The sequence below is a fragment of the Ipomoea triloba genome, chromosome 5 (genome assembly GCF_003576645.1).
Source record: "Ipomoea triloba cultivar NCNSP0323 chromosome 5, ASM357664v1".
Taxonomy (NCBI): Eukaryota; Viridiplantae; Streptophyta; class Magnoliopsida; order Solanales; family Convolvulaceae; genus Ipomoea; species Ipomoea triloba.
In genome coordinates, this window is record NC_044920.1 from 25,225,391 (window position 1) to 25,247,196 (window position 21,806).

General features: G+C 33.8%; 2 protein-coding genes across 5 annotated transcripts; both read right to left on the reverse strand.

Annotated features, from left to right (window-relative positions):
- Positions 1-1,444: 1,444 nt before the first annotated feature.
- Positions 1,445-6,965, reverse strand: LOC116019992 (filament-like plant protein 7). The gene is made up of 6 exons (XM_031260415.1): positions 6,833-6,965; positions 6,331-6,505; positions 5,548-5,692; positions 2,998-5,446; positions 2,858-2,918; positions 1,445-2,189 (listed from the first exon to the last, which is right to left on the reverse strand). The coding sequence occupies exons 2-6, from the start codon at positions 6,430-6,432 to the stop codon at positions 1,713-1,715; spliced, it is 3,234 nt and encodes a 1,077-aa protein (XP_031116275.1). The 5' UTR covers positions 6,433-6,505; positions 6,833-6,965; the 3' UTR covers positions 1,445-1,712.
- Positions 6,966-11,733: 4,768 nt separating this feature from the next.
- LOC116018992 (ethylene-responsive transcription factor ERF011-like) lies at positions 11,734-14,478 on the reverse strand. 4 transcript variants are annotated; one of them, XM_031259053.1, is made up of 2 exons: positions 13,783-14,478; positions 11,734-11,864 (listed from the first exon to the last, which is right to left on the reverse strand). In XM_031259053.1, the coding sequence occupies exon 1, from the start codon at positions 14,299-14,301 to the stop codon at positions 13,789-13,791; it is 513 nt and encodes a 170-aa protein (XP_031114913.1). In that variant the 5' UTR covers positions 14,302-14,478; the 3' UTR covers positions 11,734-11,864; positions 13,783-13,788. The 4 variants fall into 4 exon arrangements, with proteins under 4 accessions (XP_031114913.1, XP_031114912.1, XP_031114911.1 ...); XM_031259052.1 differs by lacking the exon at positions 11,734-11,864 and adding an exon at positions 12,469-12,694; XM_031259051.1 differs by lacking the exon at positions 11,734-11,864 and adding an exon at positions 13,219-13,502.
- Positions 14,479-21,806: the final 7,328 nt, after the last annotated feature.

Below are 21,806 nucleotides of genomic sequence, written 5' to 3' on the forward strand. Positions count from 1 at the left end.
GGATTGGGGGGGGGGGGGGGGGGGGGGGGGGGGGGAGGGTTTCCTAATGTGTTATCCATGCTTACGGAGGAGGATGTTGTGACTGTTGTAGCAATCTTGTATCACATATGGAAGGCACGCAACAGGGCAGTTTGGGAAGCCTCCCTTCCTCGGCCGAGAGCCGTGTGGCGTGCAGCTCAGGCTTCTGCTGCTGCTTGGCGTCACGCCCATTCGGCTTCAGCTCATCATCAGACGCCGCAACCTACAGCCATTCCAGGCGACTTTGAAGCAGCTTCTTATTGCTTTGTAGATGCGGCCTACCATCACCACACGAAAACGGGAGCATTGGGCGCTGTTTTACTGGCACACGACGGAGCCTTCATTGCAGCTTTCAATGGGCGGTTGCCGCCGTGTTTTTCTCCTCTCATGGCTGAGTCACTGGCATGCAAAGAAGCTTTATCATGGCTAAAGGACCGTGGTCTTACTTCGGTGCATATCTACACGGATTGTTCCACGCTCAAGAATTTGTTATCTACATCTACTGTTAGCCTACTTTCATATGTTGGTTTTTCTATTGATGCCTCTAGGGCCATTATGTCGTCTTTTACTCATTGTTCAGTTAGTTTGATTCCTAGAACTGCAAATAGAGGGGCTCACGTTCTTGCTACGTTGGCTCTCTCGCAGCCTTTTGCTTTGTTTTGGGAGATTAATCCCCCAGACTCTATTTCTGATCTTTTTTAATAAAGTCACCCTATTGGTTTTCAAAAAAAAAAATAATTTGCCAAAGACCTTGTGGTCTAGTGGCATCGGGACTCTTTGTGCTTCTTAGGTTGAAAAAGTAGCTATGAACATATACTACATTGTAATAGAGTCAGTAGTACTCAAAAAAAGTTATAAATAATTTACTGAGTATTTTCTCAAATACTGAAGCACACAAAATCAATATCGCATCCACGGAGCTTCTAATCCATTCTCCTTCCATATGGGAGTGTAACCAGGCGCCACTAGACCACGAGTTCTTGAGCACGTAAAAATGAGATGGTCTATTAACCTTATTAAGATTTCTTGCCTATTAAGATCTACAAGATTTATTCTTGCCTATTAAGATCTACGAGATTTACCTAATAAATACTCTTAGATAACATTGTAAATTTTTCTGGTCAACTAAAAAATGAACACATAGAAGTTATAACCTAAAATGGCACGTACAAATCTCGAAAATAAGAGGATCGTTCATGGATCCTAACTTCACTTTGAATTCCATAATTAAGAATTTGATAATTTAAGGAGAAATCACTATTTTGGTCTCTCAATTTTTTTTCAATGTTCAATTAGTCCTTATAGGGACCAAAATAGTGATTTTCCCATAATTTAACAAATGGATTACTAAACTGCACGATAGTGCATGATTACATGATAGAGTAACATTTAGCAGTGGACAACAGTTTAAGTAACGGAGACTAGATGAACTCTGAGCAATGGAACTTCATTATCAAGCGTGGTTCTGAATGTAGTTATCTTTGTACATGTTTCTGCATATATGCACACAAAAGGAGTGCAGAAACTGCTACAAGCAGAATAAAGATACTTTACAAAATATTATGGGGGGAAAAGCTGAAAAAGGGCACACAAAATTTACTCCCCACTACAAGCAAGATAGGAGTGAAAGTCAAACAAATTTTCTGTCAGCACACTCAGATTCATTCCGAAGATTGGTCTTACCATTTTGAGGCTCATGAGAGGGTCGTTTTGCAACAATGTTTCTTCCTGGAAAATATCTTTTTCAACAATCCTCCATTCTTTTTCTTACTGGGAACAATAGCTAAGGAGCCGACAGCAACAAGATCTTCATCTGCTGCATTTCGATTCCCGTTTGGAGATCTAACCTCTTCTGGATGTTCTATTGCATTGTTGGCACCAGAAGCAGGATGGGGATTGCCATTCAAAATAAGTTCCTTGGTACTAGGAGCCTTACGACCTCGACTATCATTGTCCTCATCTATCATTTTGTCGAGAAGAGATGTGCGACGCCCCAGGTCCTTGTTAGGATTTGTCACTGTATCAGTGCTGCTATAGGCGGTGACAGGGATGACACTATCAAAAAGGGCTGCATCCCTCGGTGTAGCCAATGCCTTCAGCTGCTTTCCCAGGTTTAAAATAGTTTCCTGGCACTCTGCCAACTTTTCCGAAGCTGCTGTGATATCCCGGTCCTACCAAGTTAACCAATAGTAATGCATTGTCAGAACACATTACAATCTAGATACACAAATACGTCATGTCAAAATGTTATACAGAATGACAGGTTCATCACAAGACATCTGATAGCTTATTTAAAAAAATGAGTCTCTTATCACAATGTCCAGGCATTCTCTGTGAGCAATTTGAGTGAAAATTGAAGCAAAGAGTGAGGATAAATTCTGTTTTAAGATGTATTTTAGGGTGTGTTTGGTTCGCACATGGGAATCGGAATCGGAATGGGTATCAAATACTTGGTAAGGGTAATGGGTTTTGGTGAAAGTATTTAGCATGTTTGGTAGTTGGGTGGAATGGGAATGAATATTAATAGTTGGGTAAGAAATGAAGAAGTGAAATGAAACCCTTATTTAATAAGGGTATGGGTTTTCCCATTAATGGGGTATTCCATACCCATAGTAGCATTCTCAAAACCTATCAACCAAACACTAGCAATCACTTTCATACCCATTCCCTATACCAAAACCCCCCAACCAAACACACCCTTAGTCTCTGTAAGATTTAATCTGTAACAGACTGAGAATCGTAAAGAATATATCATCTATCACTTATGAATGAAATTCAATGGCCTCTCTAGCATAGTAGCATTGCAACTTGAATTCAACAGGATACTCGAGAAACTTACATGTTGGAGTAGCTTTTCTTCATTGTCCACATCATGCTGAGGAATTTCTTTGTTTGAGATGCTGAAAATATAATGTGCTTTAGAAAAAATGAAGGCCCCTGGATATTAGCATTCAAACTTGATAATAGCACAGAGCATACCTTTCTTCATAGAACTGAAGTTTATCATGTGCAGACCCAGGCTCTCTAGATGAGCTTTTTCTGCTCTCCATTTCCTTTTCTAGATGAGAATATTTCTGGTAAGCTTCATTTAATTCCAGTTTGGTTGCTGTGAGCTCCATCTCAAGGTCTTCTTTCATAAGCTTGTCTTTTTCAGCTTGTTCCTCAATCATCAACTTTAAATCCCTAAGGTTTTCTACTTCTAGTCGCAAGCTTTTGATTATGCTTTCTGATTCTTGAAGCTGAATCATCAACGAATCAGTTTCAACAGTCTTTGATTGCAGTTTCCAATCTAGATCCTCCTTCATGGTTTCCTCTTGTGCAAATTCATTATTATATATTCTACATCCATCATTTTCAATTAGTGGAATTTCTTTCACTTCTGAAGATCCTTCATGGTCACAAGAAGCAACTATCAAGTCTGATGATGGTTCTCCACAGACATGAACTTTCTTTACTTCTGATATGTGACTAATCATCCCAGGTTCCACCTCACACTCGCTTTGCAAGTCATCCCAGTCAAAATGATTTTTGATTGCATCTTTCATGCTTGAAACATCCTGAAGGGAGAAACAATGGTTGACAATCCATTCCAAGGTACAAGTTAACTGCTCGGCAAATTTCTCAAAGTCAGCATTCCCATCCAATAAGTTGTGGCAAATTTGGACAAATTCTCGCAAAATCACAGAGAGCTCAGAAGTTTTCCACTGGAAATGACGAACCGTGAAGTCAGTTTGTGTGTCTGAATCCCTATATGGTAAAACCCCTTCTATGATTTCAATTACTTTGGTAATGGATGGACCTATATGTGACTGGATCTCATGGTTGCTCTTATTTGCTGCTGACAAATTATCCCTTGTTTCTTTATGTGGTGAATCCCCCCTTCTAGACTCATCTGGAGATCCCAAAGAAACGAACTCACCAACTTTAGGTGGAGGATACGGTGTATCACAATAAATTGAGCTTTCCTTGGCACCTACAAACTTCAGATCTGAAGGAGATTTATGTGCCAAAGCAATTTTGATGTCTTCTAGTATATCATTGGGATTTCTTTGCATTGTGCGGGATTGCTCAAGGAGCACTTCAAGTAAACTAGAAACATGATTATTTGATATGTCTTCAGACTGAAAATTCTGGGTAGATGCCGAATGCTCTAATAGACAGTCACTCACTGGAGCTTGCTCTCTGTCAGCTGCATCTACAGAATGTCCACTAGGCTGGGATTGGACCCCGTCAACTGCACAATCTTTATGTAAAGTGTAAGAATGAGTTGCAGTAGAGTTATCTACGATCTCCACAGCTAACTTTTCCATCTCTACAAAGTCATCCATCAGATTCATGTCAGAAGCTCCAATGTTTTTATAAGACGGAGTTCCTGTCTGCTTTTCATTCTTAAAATGCTCCAGCTCTGATATCAAAGCAGAGGCCCAGGACTCGGCACAACTTGCTTTATCATCACTGCCCACATCAGACAATGACATAACAGAGTGTTCTTGGGCAGATTGTAGATGTTTCTCTGCATCCACGGCTAAGCAATTTGTTGGGATTTTATTGAACTGCCCTTCAGCCTGTGATGATTTGGAAACAGCATGAGCATACATATCTTTGGAAAGTTGGAATTCATTTGCCTTTCTATCAAGGGCTTCTCTGAGATGCCTATTTTCTTCTTCCATCATGCACAATTGCTCAGTCAGCAAGTCAATTTTTTTGTTGGGTGTATCAGGAGCCACATCCCCTGTGGAGTCCATTGAACCAAATGGAGAAGGATTTGACTTCCTTCTCCTTGTTTCACCTTGATCTCTGCCCAGCATTTCAACTTCATTCTTCATTTTGGCCATGGCAGCAGGGCCTGGCAACCTCTTCCTAACAAGAAGCCGCAGCCTTTGGCATTCAGATTCCAATTTTGCAATTCTTTTTACACTCTCCAGGTGTTGCTTGTGTGAAGCATCGGCTGTTCTACGATTAAATTCTCGCTCCTCATTTCGGATCTCAAGATCCTTCTCAATGACACGGACCTCATACTTTAGAGAAGCATTCTCCTTTTCTAAAGTGTCAAGTCTAGTCATCAGAGAATTGAATTCTCTTTCTGCCTGAGCCCTTTGAGCACTTAAATTTTCAATAACCTTTTCCTTCGCCAAGAGAGCCTTACTGAGTTGATTATTTTCAGCCCCTAATTTTGCAAGCCTGTTGCCGGCCTCTGCTAATTTTTCCTCCAACACAATCCTTGTTTTCTCAAATTCTTTGGATGTTTCAAACACTGCATCATGGATCCTCTTCTCCTGCTCTCCTCGCACAGAACGCAACTGCTGCATACATTCCTTTAGCGCTGCATCCAAATTAACTAATCTCTCATCACCAGCTTCTATCTCATAAAGAGCTTTTTCAAGTTCTTGTTTCACGAATATTGCTTCTGCCTCTGCCTTCTCCCAACCTATATAAATCATTTTTGAGCAAGACAAGTGCAAGAAGATGCATCTGACCAAAAAAAAAAGTCACATGCACAAATTTAAAAAATAGGTGAGCCATTGTTACCTGCAATTGCTTCCTGTGCAATGTTTGCTTGTCTCTGTGCAAAATCATCTTTCGCATTACACTCGGAGAGAGCAGAAGAAAGTTTATCATTCAAATCCTTTATCTCTCTCTCCAATTCTGCTTTACCATTCAAAAGCATATGTACCTATGGAAACAGAAGATAAGAACGGTTTACAGACACGCAAGGTTTACTATCATGAAAAACGAGTATACCCCGACCTGATCCCATCCCCATCCACAGGTGCAATTTTTTTAAAAGAAAATTCTCTTCCAACTCAATCAAAGGATAAACAGTTAGTCCTGTCGGAATGGTTAATAGGTGCCAAAACAGATCCACATTTTCAAAAAACTCAGAATTTTAAACACACAGATCTGTCAATTGAAGCGGGGAAATATATACACTACAACTTCTTTCTATTAGAGGCAACACCACACACATTAATGATTACCATCCAATAAACCAATAATGTCTCATGGCCCCTAAAAGCTTCAGCATCCATTAAACTAACTAGTTTCCTTTTTTTCCATGTTTGGGTATAGTTCCAAGGCCACTCCCAGATTGGATATAGCCCCAATTTGGATAGGTTGGAAACATGACAAGGACCCATTAAAGCATTAACCTATGGGACCAGAAACATGAAAAAACATGTGAAATGCATCCATTGCGCTTTAGATTCATGACAATGACATAAAACAAAGCAAAAACCCTACAGAGCTGGCAGTTGAAAAAAGACTATTATTGAAGAAGTGAATAGTAACCAGAAAAGGATACCCCTGGCTTACCTCCTCTTCATTCCTGCTAAAGGATAGCCTTCTGGTCTCACCATCAACTACATTATTCTTTTCTGAAGATTTCTTCTTCCATAGCCACGACTTGTGATCCATTTCCGCCCCTGGATAACTTCAAAAACACGCTCTCGCTCTCATTTCACCAAAACCTCGCACGTTAGCTCACTATCTGGACTCCACAATCGAATATAAATCCACACCAAAGAAGAAGTTAAACAAAATCGATCTATAATGAAATACACATAAACTGAAGGGGGAAAATCAGTAGAAAGAAACAGATATTAAGATTCTAAAAATTTAAATAATTTATCATCAAAAAAAAATTTAAATAATTTTTTTTAAAATATTAAATGCAGAGATGGAGAACTGCTGGTGAAACCAAGGAAGGCAAACATTGTAATGATATTGTAAATTCAAATTTTAAACACACAAAAGAAAAAAAAAATACACATTACATAAATATATCTTAATACTGCCATTATAGGATTCAACTTACAAGCATTTGGCAAAGCAAGTTTGAGCTGAAGGTGAAGATGAGCAGAGAATGATCAGTTGCGGAATTTCTCTCCACTATGAATGAAGAGAGAGAGAGGGGGGGGAAAGAAAAAAGCTTTGAGCTTTGCCCACTGCTGAAGGGAGTTGCATACGGAGGGAAAGAGGGAGAGTAAAAAGTGGAAGACTTGCATGAGAGAGAATAAACGGGTCTGGATCTGAAACCAACACGGGTCGGTGATGACCCGGAATTATGTTATAAGTTTTACTCTAATCGAAATAATTTATTAATTTAAACAAATTTGTTATAGACAATTTAAATTGATTTATCTCATTTTTTTCCGTAATACGGAGTATATAATTTACTTCATTCATATTTTTAAATAGGGTTGCAAATTTTTCGAACACTTGTAAAATGGTAAGACTGGGAAAGGAATCCCGGGTTGCTTTGACCCGACGGACAGTGTGAGTGGGAGTGTCAGTGTCGACAGGTCACGGTTCGTGTGTGAATTGCGAAGTCGAGTGAAGTGTCTTTGTCTGCTAGCTCCATTTTACCAATTTTTTAATCCCAATATTAAATGATTTAACATACTAAATTCATGTTATGCCAGAAATTAATATTATTTTTTTTCAATTTTTTACCTATAATGTGGAATTGAGTTGTTGGGCAATTGATACTCGGGTGTTAGGCTTAAACACTTGATTTGATTCATTAAAAGCTTATTAAATGCAGTATTAAACAATTGAGACATAATAATGGTTAGCAGCTATATTAATTATACATATCAAAACTTAGTGTGATACTGGTTTACGTTAAAAGAATATCAAATATGTCATTTTTATAATAAAAACGTAATAATATTTTGTGAGTTATTAAGTGTTATATTTTCACTGAAAAAATATTAATCATTTCTTAATATTCAGAAAAACAAGATCAATGAAATAAATAAATATATATATATATATATATATATATATATATATATATATATATATATATATATATAAACAAAGACATAAACGAAAGAACAATATAACATAAGATTTATGTGATTCGATAATGTACCTACATTCAATAGAGCAAAATAAATTTTTTTATTAATCATGATGATAATTTCATTCAGGATTACAAATATTATATTTTTATGTAACCCTAACATACGGTATATTTACGAAATTGCTCATGTACTATACCATGGGGTGCTACCCCCGAACCCCACCCACTCATCGAACCTTCAAGACAAGTACTGAAACATAGCAGAGTGATAATATATGTCATCCTTCATTACACATATAAGACATACATAACACTTTAAAAATATTAGCAAAAAACGTAACACTTATTAAACACACTAAAAAAATATACATTTCACAAAAAGTATTATCATACAATGTGATACAGTTTTATATGAGACTAACCAATCATTATATTATATGTGAATACTAGTTTGCTCTTTTGGAATACAAATATTGCGATTGAAAGTAATACGGTAGGGTAATGATACAATTATAAAACAGTACTTCTCTATATATCATAGCTCCAAATAGTTAGTAAAAATGGTAAAATTGTTCTGAACATAGTTAATGTTTTTACTGCGACAAATAATAACGTTAGATAATTAATATGAGTTTTATGTCCATTCTGGTCCAATGTCCCAACTGTAACCACTTTAACCCAACAAGATAAAAGTTATAGGTGAATATAAATTAAACTGCTATAATATTTGAGCAAATTATATCATGGGTGGACCGAGTCTATATTCATAAATTTAGAATTTCATGTTCACAAATTCAGAATTTTATGTGCACAATTTTAGATTTCAATATATAAAATTACATTACTCAGTATTCACAATTTTTAAACTCTATATTCACAATTTTGTTATATAGATTCAAAAATTGTGTTATACTGTTGAACATAGAGTTTTGATACTGCTGAACATATAGTTATGAAATTGTGAACATAAAATTATGAAATTGTGAACGTAGAGCTATGAAATTGTGAACATGAAATTATGAACCTGCGAACATGAAGTTATGAAACTGCGAACATGGAGTAATAAAACTGTGAACATGGAGTAATGAAATTGTGAACATGGAGTTATAAAATTATGAACATGAAGTTGTAAAATTGTGAATATAGACCGAGTCGACCTTATAACAACTAGATAAGTGATTAATTGGTCATCATTTTTACCATATGGGCCTATTGAACCGGATCCGACCCATAAGCCCTGATGTTTTATCCTAGAAAGAGGGCCAGTCCAATCCTTGTTGTTGGATCCTAAAATCACATGTGTTGTCTGTGTGTAGTTAAACAACTCCATGAGCATTAGCATTAATGTAAAACAGATTGAGGATTGCAAAGTGCAAACAAAAGGTTAACACCAAATGAATCAAGACTAAATTAATTATATTGACCATTGCAAAATCTTAAGTTTGTTTGCTAAATTAAAATTAAATGCTTATAGTAAAATTTAACTAAGATTAAACACTCCTAACTTATCATAATCTTACAAAAACTAGGTCATGAAATATTGGTGATTGTCATAATCCAATCAACCCAGTCCAACAATATTTTGTCATCAATATAAAGCTATGTATGATGACTCAATTGTTTAGTTTAGTTTCTTGGATTTGTTTTTAGGGTGCTCCCTGTCTTCGTTCTAATTAAAAGAATACAAGTATTCTTGATGAGTTGACAAAATTATTCACTAAAATTAAATATATCGTACAGTTTTTATCATGTGTTTGGTTAAATAAATTGATACAAGTAGTCGATTGTTACCTACACTTAATCAACTGATATGCTAAGCATTTGGTGGAACTTACATCATCCATTGACACAGGGGGGAGATAATATCTAAAGACTAACGAATAATTAGAGGACCTAAAATGAGAAAAAAGTCCAACTTTTTGACAATAATTATTGGAATGAACATGTGGTGTGGGATACTGAGATTATGTTGGTCTGGTCTACTGTTGTTTCTTTGCTTTTTAATTAATTCCCATTAATATGTTAATAATGTTGTGGAACCCATTGCGTAGACATTGTTGCTCACAATGAATCTGTGTAAATTCTCCGATATTTAACGCTGTCTGCACCAGGTTGTTAAACAACAAAGTCACTTGATTTATCCATTTTGTCGTGGAGGTTGGTTACCCATCTTTGGAAAAAATTTTGGTATCCTCAACCTCCTGTCTTAGTCAGCCAACTGCTGCCAATCTCTTTGCCTATGTGATTAATGCACTTTTGTCCCGAGAAATAGCTCAACTGGTTGATCAATCTAAAATTAAAAAAGTACGTTTATATAGTTTTGTTTAGCTGACAGTTGCAAGAATAAGCGCATATTTTGAGAAGCGTGTATGTAAACTGTTGACACATGTTTAGCAATTTACATCCGTGAAGGACAGATGTGATGGGGCTCTCGATATTAGGGTGCAATCGTTTTGCAATTAATGAATTTTTGCCTTATTTTTGGTCCTATTAGGTGTGCTGACTTCTGATGACCCGAATTGGTCAAATTATCCAGTCAATTTGGATAAGTTTAGGCATTTCATAGCATTACATATAACAGTTCTTTTTTGGTGATAAGAAAAACCAGTCGTTACTATTTGAGAATATGCACGGAGTATAATAGAACACATTTGTTTGGCAGCAAACCTGCGCCATCTTCTGCCGTAGGTTGTTCATTAAGCTGAAGAAAGCCATTAACATATATTGTGGGGTAATAATAATGCCATGGAATTATAGTACTCCATGCCATCATATGTTGTGGCATTTGAATTCCCAGATTTGCCTGTCTGTCGGCAACTTGATTCCCCTTACAGTGAAGGGATCGGAGCTCATGAGCTTCTTGATTCTGTGAATCTGAGAGGTAATTACCAACCAAAGAATCACAATTAAGTCTAGGATTAATTCATTAACTTTAATCTGTCTGTCTCATTTGTCAACTTTAGTCTTAATTTAAATGCTTGTATGAAACATGGCATTCCTTTACATTTTTCAACTTTTCATAAGTTTCGTTCCACCAAATATAATAAAAGAGTAATGCTATATGTTTCTCCTAATTATCAGATTGATCGATCAACTTGTGTGTTAGTAAGAATCGAACTCATTATTTTAAGTACGAGAATCATACTTTACCCCCTTAATCACTCTTTTTTGGAGTATTTGCTCTATGTATTTATAATTATGGTTGAACAACCTTTAGGTGGATGATTGATGAAAAACTAATGTTCTTTTTTTTGGAATAATTAATTGTTTAATAATACATCATCCAGTGGAACAACTGAGCGAACCACCAAACGCTTGTCAACTAACTAATCCTTTTAAGTTAGGGTCACACTTGTGTGAGACCGTCTCACGGATCTTTATTCGTGAGACGGGTCGGGTAGGGTCAAAGCACCATGCAAATGTTATACTTATATGTGCAAATCTCACACTTAAATGCTCAAACATAACACTAATCAAAAATACAATTTTTGTTACTTATAATTAAGAGAAAAAGTAATACATTTTTTATAATAAGTAATGTTGACAAGTGTCTCTCACTTATAAGGGCAAATATAATACTTTTGAGGAAAAATGTAATACTTTTAAATCGAAATGTAAAAGTATTGTATTTTCCTTTAAAGTATTACATTTACCCTAATAAGTAACAAAAAATTTATTCCTGATTAGTATTACATTTGAGCATATAAGTACGGCATTTGTGCATATAAGTGTTACATTTGCACTTTGATCCGACCCGACCCGACTCGACTCATGGTGAGACGGTCTCACACAAGTTTTTGCCTTTAAGTTATTAGTTGATTTAAGTTGCATATATAGTGTGCCAAATGATGGAAGGATCAGTTCCTGATTTACTACTGTCTATGACTGTATGTGATTTTTTTATTTTATTTTTGTATCCAGAGTTTTCACTGCATGTCAAGCACAGTGACTAGTCCCCTCAGTGACTTGTCCCCTCGCTGAACCGTAGACATCTCTTTTGGTATAACTCTATGTGTATATGAACGTTCATCAAAGACACCTTCAAATAATATGCAGCGCAACTTAAATCAAAATAAGAACAATAGACTAAAATAAACTTTTAAATTGACATAATTAAGTATTAACTAAAAAAATTCATAAACTAGCAAACAAATTAAATACAATTGAGTTCTCAACATATAACCAACTAATTATCACTGACATAGGTTTTCAAAAAAAAAAAAAGTATCACTGACATAACTTTCACGTTTTTACACAACCACGACTATCTGATAAAGACAATCATGAATATCTAAAAACTTATTATTTTTTTTAAAGAAATTAAAAAAAAAAAAAACAATCATAACCCTCCAAATTAAGATCCAATATGATTTTTAAAAAAAATAAGGTTGATATACCTCCATATACTATTTTTTTTAGTACTACTTAACAGTAGACTCGAACTTACTCCCTTCCATGTGGGAGTGTAAACCGGGTAAACCACAAGGTCTTTGGCACAATCCAACAAATAACATGAAGAGTAAAACTACTTCCTCCATCTCCATATCATTTTTTGTTGAATTTAATTAGTATGTAAATTGTTTAATTACAAAAAAAAAAAAAATTTATATGTAAACAATGAATATATTTAAAAAATCTTTAACTAAAAGAACATAATTATTTTAAGTAATGAAAATTACATTTTTGTTACGCAGAACACTTCATAAAAATACATACAGAACAGAAAAAATAAATAATTTTAAAAGTAAATAAGATGAGTATGAACTCTAATAAATAGAGAGTAATTAGTCGGGGTACATACAGATCCAATCCACTATCCACTAGCCCAGATTGTTAAACCGCCGTAACGCCTGCAGGCCTGCTCAGTGCCTGCCGATAGTTATACCGTATATCCGAGTTCATATATATTACAAGGTGAAATTGTCACAATTTACATATTAAAAGTTCACAATTCAGCATATAAATTATGAATAATTAATATATAAATTATGAACATTTAATATGTAAATGGTGTATTTTAAACTCAAAATAGATTCGAATCTAATAATTTGCCTCAGCCTGCCTTTCTGTTTAAATAACACGCCCTTCGTTTTCTACTATCATAAGGACTTTGTCTTGATTTGACACCCTCTCCCGCAATTAAAATTGATTTAATATATACTCTCGCTAATAATTACAAATATTTCTCGTCGTTGACAAAAAAATTACACCCCAATTTTAAGTCTGATATATTCTTATTCTAAAAATTTATTTAAAAAAAAATCATAAAACGCGTCTTTATGATCTACATACTCTCAAAATGATAGAATTCTTTGCTGCATACGCAGTTCCATTGACTCACTGAATCGTCACCAAATAGAGATTAAAACTCTCTTTCGAGATTGAAATAATCGTCACCAAATAGATTTTTTTTTTGGAGATTGAAATAATTGGAACGATAATAATAGATTCTAAATTACTCTCCAAATAAAATATAATTCCCAATTAATCAAAATTATCCTATCAACCTAATATACGTTTTTGCCCTTGAAACGCAAATACTATCCCACTTGCACTCATTAAAATAGTATTTAAAAAAAAAAAAAAAAAAACACTTGCGCCTACTTTAGCGGCACACCATTGTTGTCCTCATCCCCTACGGCGGGTCCGCCACCTCGCCGGATACCCAACGGAGGACCTGCTAAATAACCGTCCGGCAACCACTCGTATCAAAATCAATGCAAACAATTATTCCAGTTCATATTTACATGGATTTTACGAAAATAAATATAGGAAATTAAAGAAAAAAAAAAGAGATTATAACAGTAAAAAACTAGGTTAAATAATATTTATAAAATGGAGAAGATAAAACAAGGTAGCTTAGCTAGCTAGTTTAATTTAGGCGAAACTACTGGGCGCTTGTTTAACAAAAGTACAATTATTTTTTTTTTTTGGTTATTTATTTATTTATTGCTCACCAGTCGTTACCAGTAATCTCCGCTATCCGGGTCTTCGGGTTCGGGTTTCTCGTTCAAGTCGGGCTTCTCCTGAAACCAACACGGCTTCAATTGAGTCGCGCAAGGGCTAGCCCGCTCGCCGTCGCGCGGCTTGTAGGGGCGGTGGTCGCGGCCGCCGAGCGAGGTTTGGATTGCGTCCACTCTAGCGCCGACTTCAACCGCTCTCTTCCGAATCGAAGCGGCGGACAAGTCGCTGAGCCCGGCGCCGTCGCTAACCAGCAGCTCCGGGAAGTTCAGCCGCGCCGATGGCCCGCGGAGGTAGTAAACGGCGGTGTCGTAGGCTCTCGCCGCCGCGACCGGCGTCGAATAGGATCCTAACCATATCCTGGACCGTTTATTCGGCTCTCTGATCTCGGCCACCCATTTTCCCCACTTCCTCATCCTGATTCCTTTGTAAGGTCTCTCGTTCTTCCTCTTCTCTGAACAACACGGCCCGATAACTTCCCCTTCCATCTCCATCTTCTCGCCCTTCAAATTCATACTTCTGCGCTGTGAATCTGCGTATATATGTCGACTGATTGTATCTCAATCCTATCTTTCCCTGTAATCTAAAGCCACGATTGGGGGAATTTTAGAGAGAGAAAGAACACCCATGAAATTTTGGCTTTGTTAAGCTACTCGAGTGTTTCTGTCGCTCCCTAACGCATTTCTTTGTTCAGCTACTCAGGTTTTATATGCGGAGAATGAAAAATAAAATAAAATAAAAATGAAAATAAAGAGCACCTAGACAAAAATAACTCCTTTTCTAGTTTTCTCCCTCTGCAATAATTTTATTTTGAATTTTCTTAAATCCGCCTCTTTTTGGGTAATGAAAAAGGATTTTATAGGATAACTCCCATAAAAATGACTAATGATACAAATTTTCTTCCCAAACTTCAACTTTGTGACCAACTGAGTTATCATGCGGGCACTAAGGATACAGACTTGTAATTACGAGTTCAAATTTCAGCTTTTTTTGAATTGAGCCGGTCAACTGTAACATACCTTAGTTTACCTCCTTGTTGCTAGTTAGGATCGCGCGGGATTTATACAATGCACATCCTTGAGAGGTGGCTGTGAGTTTTCATCATCACCCAAAAAAAAGAATTTTATATTTTCCAACCTACTGTTAATGATTTTTGGTTTTCATTCTCCAATTTTTATTTGAAGCGTACTATTCATATATCCATGTCTTTCTCCATTTCTCAAATTTTGGAGAATTCTTCCAATTCTAAAATTTTTTAATTTTAAAAAATAATTTTTATTAAACAAGTTTGGTTGATTTTTCATTTTTTAAAATTTTCCATTTGTATAGAAAAATTATTTCCCTTTTTTCTTTTTGTTAATAGAATAACATTTCTACATTTAATCCTTGAATAATAGCTCGATCAAATTTTATTTTCAATTATTAATGACAATTTCAAATTTAGTTATTCGCTATTAATTTATATAATTTTTGAAAAAGCGAAATGCCAAAGGTTCAATTATACTCTCGTGGTAGATTTATTATGGTATTAATTTGTTCTTCAATTCTATATAAATTGTTTGGTGAGCATCATGTCCAAATCTGATTGCTAAAACAAAATTGGAATTGAAGACGCTAGTCGCTAATAATGCATTAATTTACTTTTTAACCCCACTCCAAAATTCATGATTATGATATGAAATTAGTATTTAAGGGCTAAAATTGGAAGTGTTATTAAAGTCGAAGATAAAATATAATCAAATTATTAGTCGATAATTACATTTGAAATTAACTAATGGCCTAACGTATGTGCAATCGTGATAACTAATGACACATAACGAATCACATTAAATTGTTCTGTGTTTTATTTATTTATTTATATATTTATTTTTTTACAAATTTTATAGTATCAGTAACACTTTCACTCATATAATAAATTAGAAAGTCATGATTGAAATGGTTTTCAATAATACCAAGCATTATTCGAGACAATTTTTAGTAATACCGGGTACAATATGAATATGATTGAAATATTTTCTATTAGTACTAGGTAGAAAAATATGTTGTACTCAATATTAATAAAATAGTTTTCTATAATGCCAAAGTGTAATCACCGATTGCACTTGTTATTATTGGAAATGGTTTTCAATGGTACCATATACGATGATGTATTATATTACACAAATGTTATTACGCTTTAGTCGACATTGCTCCCAGTCCGCATGATAGAATTGCCCATACATACATAAGAACTTGTTCTCAAAAAATTAAATAAATAAAATCAATCTCATTTGTTTATTTGGAAATACCTGATGACTTTGAAGCAATCAAAAGGAATATTGTAGTGGTGTTTTAATAAATAATTTAAAATTTAAAATGCATTTAGTAACACTTCAGAGTGTACTCGGTGTCACGTGAAATTGCACTTGCAGTGTTACAAAAGTTGTCCACACATACACATGCGTACTATTGTAAAAAATCACTTCTTATAAGATAACTATGAACCGATCAAAGTTGTCAGTTTGAAAATATCTAATGGATATATAACAATTAGATTAAAAAAAATATGGTGACATTTATATCAACAACTCAAATTTTAAAGTGCAACTAATAACACTATGGAATGCAATTGAGCAAAGCTATAGAAGAATTTGTTGAATGTAGTTACAATTTTACAAATAACTTGAACCTTAAAGTGTAATTAGTAACACTATAAAGTGCAATTGTAAAAACTATAGAGTACTATGTTCATTACACTTGTACATATTAGAGATGCACTCTATAATATTATTAGTTGCGCTCTATACTGTTGTTATTGATTGCACTTCAAAGTTTGAGTATTTACACAATCACTTTAAGATTTATTTTTATTTACTTTAAAGCCTTTAGTTCTCTTTGCAACAATATTTTCATTTAATTCAAATTATGTGTGTGTGTGGGGTAGGTCTTCTCATGTGCGATTATGCGGTTGCTTAGGTACGTGATTTCCCTTCTTAAAGTGTGTGGTTTGTGTGCGTCAGTGTTAAAATTAAGGTGCATCGACCTAACGCTTTAGGTGCGTGGTTTTACTTCTTAAGGTGCATTGTTTTTTCCTTTTTAAGGTGCGTGATTTGTATGCTTAAGGTGCGTCAGTGTTGAAACTTAAGGTGTATCATTTTAAAATTTTAGGGGCGTGATTTTTGTTCTTAAGGTGCTTTATTTGTGTGTTTTGTGTTCTTAAACTGTTTTGTTTGTGTGTTTAAGGTGTGTGATTTGTATACTTAATGTGCATCTTTTTGTGTTAATCACACAATCACACGGGAAGCAATTCTCACACCTGAACCCTCCATATATATATATATATATATATATATATATATATATATATATATATATATATATATATATATATATATTATCTTCATGTATACATTGTACCCAATGTGGATTATGATAATTAATTGCAATCTTGCCTTTTTTGTTTGTTTTGAAATGTAAGTAAATGAAGGCAGGGAGAGTGGGCGGATAGCGGTCTCCAGATGGACCGACACATAGATTTCTTACACGATTTTGCATAATTGTTGCCATGTCTTACTTACTATTTCGAACTGCTTATTCGTTATACTCAGTCATGCAGACACGCCCACATATATGTTCACAATTTTGAAACTTTCAAATTTGTAATCAATTAAGGATTGAGATGTATATATACTTCTTCTTCATCTTCTGTTTGTATTCAATTGCTCTCAATTTTTTATTTTTTTTTTCAATCTCATAATATTTTTTATTTTATTTTTTTTTGGGTTTCATTTAATGATAATATTGTTGTTATTTTTTAAACTAGAACAAAATATTTGGTTCGAGCTACGTAAATAGAGGAATGTAATCGACAGATTTAAGATATATTTTTTTTATATTCAATTATTACTTACAACATAAATTATTGGTTTTGATTGATTGGTGATCGAAAATATTCACCAACGTAAGTTAAAATTAATGTGAATGGTAATACTTTTGGACAACTAAGTGATTCCATGAGAAGAGGTGTTATATATACGAGATGAACATGGTGAATGACTCAATGACTTTGTTTATAAGTTTACATTTCAATGTTGATGCAGCTTTGGACAATAGTCACGGGAAAATGGGGTTGGGTTTTGTTCTCCGTGATTGTGAGGGGGCGTTTATGGCAGCGAAGCAAGTTCCCTGACATGGATTATTCAAACCAATGGAGGCTGAAGCAGTTAGTGTGAGAGAAGCATTAAAGTGGATCAATGAACTCAATCTGTCATCTATTCAAATTGAGACTGACTGCCTTGCTGTTGTTGAGAGTATCAGGAATGCTCAACTTTTCTCTTCATTCGATCTTATTATTAATGACATTAGAAAAATAGATAATGACTTGTCTAATATTAGCTTTGTGTTCGCTAAGCGGTCCGCGAACAAGGTCGCCCACCTTCTTGCTCGGATCGGGAAGCCTTGTTTAAGTTTGAATGATTGGATTGTTTTGTTGTTCCGTTTCCTTTTGTTGTTTCTGCTTTAGAGCTTGACTCTTCTTAATGAAATTTCGTCTTTGTTTTAAAATAATAATAATAATAAGTTTGGTGTGAGATTCATTGTTGAATTGTGGGCTATTTGTGATAGATTGTGTATTGCAATGGACTAGAAATTAAAGTCGGGTTTTCTATAGCGGGTGTTGAGAGCAATTCCTTTATGAGGTTCTAAAAAATGTGTGATGCTTTTGATTACATTGATCAAAATTAATTAGGGCATTTAATACTCAAATTCAAATAATAAAAATTTAAAAATAGATCGATTTTAAATTTAAAAACTCAAAGTACAAAAATAATATAATTAATGAATTAAAAATGAGATTAACCCATTAAATTATTATAAATCTTAACATACGTATAAATAACCTTCAAAAGAAATAATAGAGTGATACAACTATACAAGACACAACATGATCAAATGCAAAAAGTATGATTAGCTAACAAAAGAGAAAAGCCAACAAAGAGAGAGAGAGAACGAGAATTAATTATATTTGTTGGGAGAATAAAAATATAAAATATAAAATAATTCGTTGCTGGCTACACGTCTACATACGTGTCTACATCTATACATTTGTGGACAAAATACGTACTCAATCTTTCACATTTTATTTATATTGTCCTATTTTACTTATTTTTTTCATTATTCATTGATAAAATTAATTCTTTCTCTCTTTTTTTTCTTTATTTTATATTAGTTATATATATATATATATATATATATATATATATATATATATATATATATTATATTTAATAATATTTTAAATTTAATTTTTAAATATATAAATTTCATATATTAATACTAAACTTAATAATATGATTTTCAAAAAAAAAAAAAACTTAATAATATGAAAAATACATTGTAAATAATTTATCGTTAACTGAACTAGACACAAAAAATAAATTAAATTATTTGTAGATCGAAACTTCGTTAATCAAATTAGACACAAAATAAACTCAAATTATATCACATAGTTTACTATGCGCTTTGTGGACCATAGTCCATATTATGTACATAAAGTTAACATCTTTTATATATATATATATATATATATATATATATATATATATATATATATTCAATTATAATATAACTACACCTATATAATTTGTTAAACAAATATATACAATCCATTATAATTGAATATACACAAAATAATTGAATATACATAATTTATTAACTAAAAATATATAATATTTTAATTTTATATACATATTTTGGATTAAGGTTCCACCCTAATCCACAATGTATTGATTGTTAAATTCTACGGATGAAATATTTCTCTACGGTGATAAAGAAAAAGTCAAACCCAAATTGGTTTACGCGTTTGTCTGACTCTAAACTATTAAAATCCACTATTTATTTATTTTTTTTTTGAACAAACTATTTATTTATTTTTGATTCATAAATTGTTTCCCAAAATATCCTCTACTAATGAATAAGGGAAAATTGTAATTTATGTCCCTCCATAATATGTCAATTATCAATGTCACCTATGAATTATTAGTGGTATAAATATTGCCCCTTAATTTTCAAAATCAGTATATATTGCCCCTTACATGATGTAAATCTTGCCCTCCTGTCGGTACGGAAATGACAATATGTGTATCATTTTTAAAAATTGAGAGGCAACATTTACACCACTAATAATTCAGGGGTGAGATTATATTATAGATGGGTAAAAATTATAATTTTCCCAATGAATAATGATTAGGGGTTTTGTGAATTGTGAGGTGGAAGCAAAGAAGACACTTTTCTAATCATACGTTCACATGTTAACAGCGGACCCTAATTATACATTTGTCGGCGCAGCATATCCATTGCTCGGTTAGTTGCATTTGGACGTGTAACTGTAAACAAAGTCAGCCGTTCCATAGGAATTTTCAAATTTTTGAATGGGTTTTACCTCTTGTCGGGTGTCAATGATTCCACCACGTTTTTGTTTTGGGATTTTATCTATCCCAACAATATACATGGAAATATTGTGTGAGATTGTCTTATTGTGAAAATGTGTAATACTTTTTAATTAAAATATACTTCTTTTGTCATATTTTATGTGTTGAGTTCGATTATCGAGACTTGATTGAAGTGATTTTTAATTCAATTTTTTTGAGTAGTACTGACTCTGTTACAATCTAGTATCTGTTAATAACTACTTTCTCAATTTACTGAAGCACGAAGAGCCAGCATTGTATCCACTGAGACTCGAACCCACCCTTTTCACATGGGGTGCATTCATTAATTCAAAATATTAAATTTAGTATTAATGTACAAAAGTTATATATTTAGAAACTACATTAAAAGTATTATTAAACACAAAAAATTAAATTTAAAAATAAATAAAAAATTAATAAAGAAAATAAACAAAGAAGAAAGAATTGGTTTGACCAATGAATAATAAGTATGACAGATAAAATGAGACAGATGGAGTAATTGTTTTATGTATGCGTAAAATATATTACATTTTAAACTAAAATGTATTAAATTTTTTAAAATAATATTTTTTTGTCAGGTCACGAGATGTCCTGAGCAGGTTCTAATTGTATGAGACATATTTAGCTCGTACCATATTCAGACTAATCTCCATTCGTATTGGGCCTACTCAATTAAGAGGTATAGTATTGACCAGATTGATTTTTTTATACAAGAGGAGGTTCAACTGGGTGTTGATTATGCGCAAAATGTGCATTGTCCTATGATAGTTCTCTCTCTTGACGGGCCTCATAGAAAATCTCACTTGTATGACATGCCTAATTTTCTTTCTCTTAACTTCTCTTTCCTCCACATAATAATGAACTCTTAAAAAAACCTAACAAAAATCATAGATGGGAATACGGGGTGCCCTTACAATTGATTACCATGATTACATGTTGAATCTGAAATTTTCAAATGTACTAAAGTCCGTACAATACAGTATGCCTCGAAACAGTTGAGATTGCTCCCGGAGAATGGGTCATTCTACGGCTATGCCTAGAAAGACGTACTACATTAATTTAATGCAGTGTTTCAGAAGCCTGCCGGAAGATCCAACTCCCAATCTCCTCGTATTTATTGTGGAAACAACTCTCACGACTCACGCTGTACAACTCTTCCCTATACCCAACATCCATTAATTCTCCCTCCGTATTTTCTTGTTTGTTTTCATGTGTATACACTGATCTCATCGAACATGTTCGCAAACAAGAAAGTTCCCTCTCACTACCTTTCTATTGTCTTGTTCCTTGTTTTTCTCGCAACTCCAATGTGCCTGCCGTCTCAATATACAATTTGTACAAAACAATGGCTAGAGACATCATCAACAGAGATAATTAATTTAATTATAATAATATTATAATTTTGACACTGTAAAAGCTGCATGTTTGTCTCATAATATGACACGATACATTAATAATTTGATAAAGTAGTCATCAATATGCAATTTTAATCCCTTTGCTAATTTTTGCTATCAACTGAGAACATAGTATAATACCGTACATATAATTATATAAAACACAAACAATAGGTGATA

Excerpts from the sequence above, each read along its gene's own strand:
- LOC116019992 (XM_031260415.1), bottom strand. The coding sequence starts at position 6,432 with ATGGATCACAAGTCGTGGCTATGGAAGAAGAAATCTTCAGAAAAGAAT. Across the intron at positions 5,447-5,547 it reads TGCACAGGAAGCAATTGCAG|GTTGGGAGAAGGCAGAGGCA; the intron begins GTAACAATGGCT and ends TGATTTATATAG. Across the intron at positions 2,190-2,857 it reads AAGAAAAGCTACTCCAACAT|GACCGGGATATCACAGCAGC; the intron begins GTAAGTTTCTCG and ends TTAACTTGGTAG.
- LOC116018992 (XM_031259053.1), bottom strand. The coding sequence starts at position 14,301 with ATGAATTTGAAGGGCGAGAAGATGGAGATGGAAGGGGAAGTTATCGGG.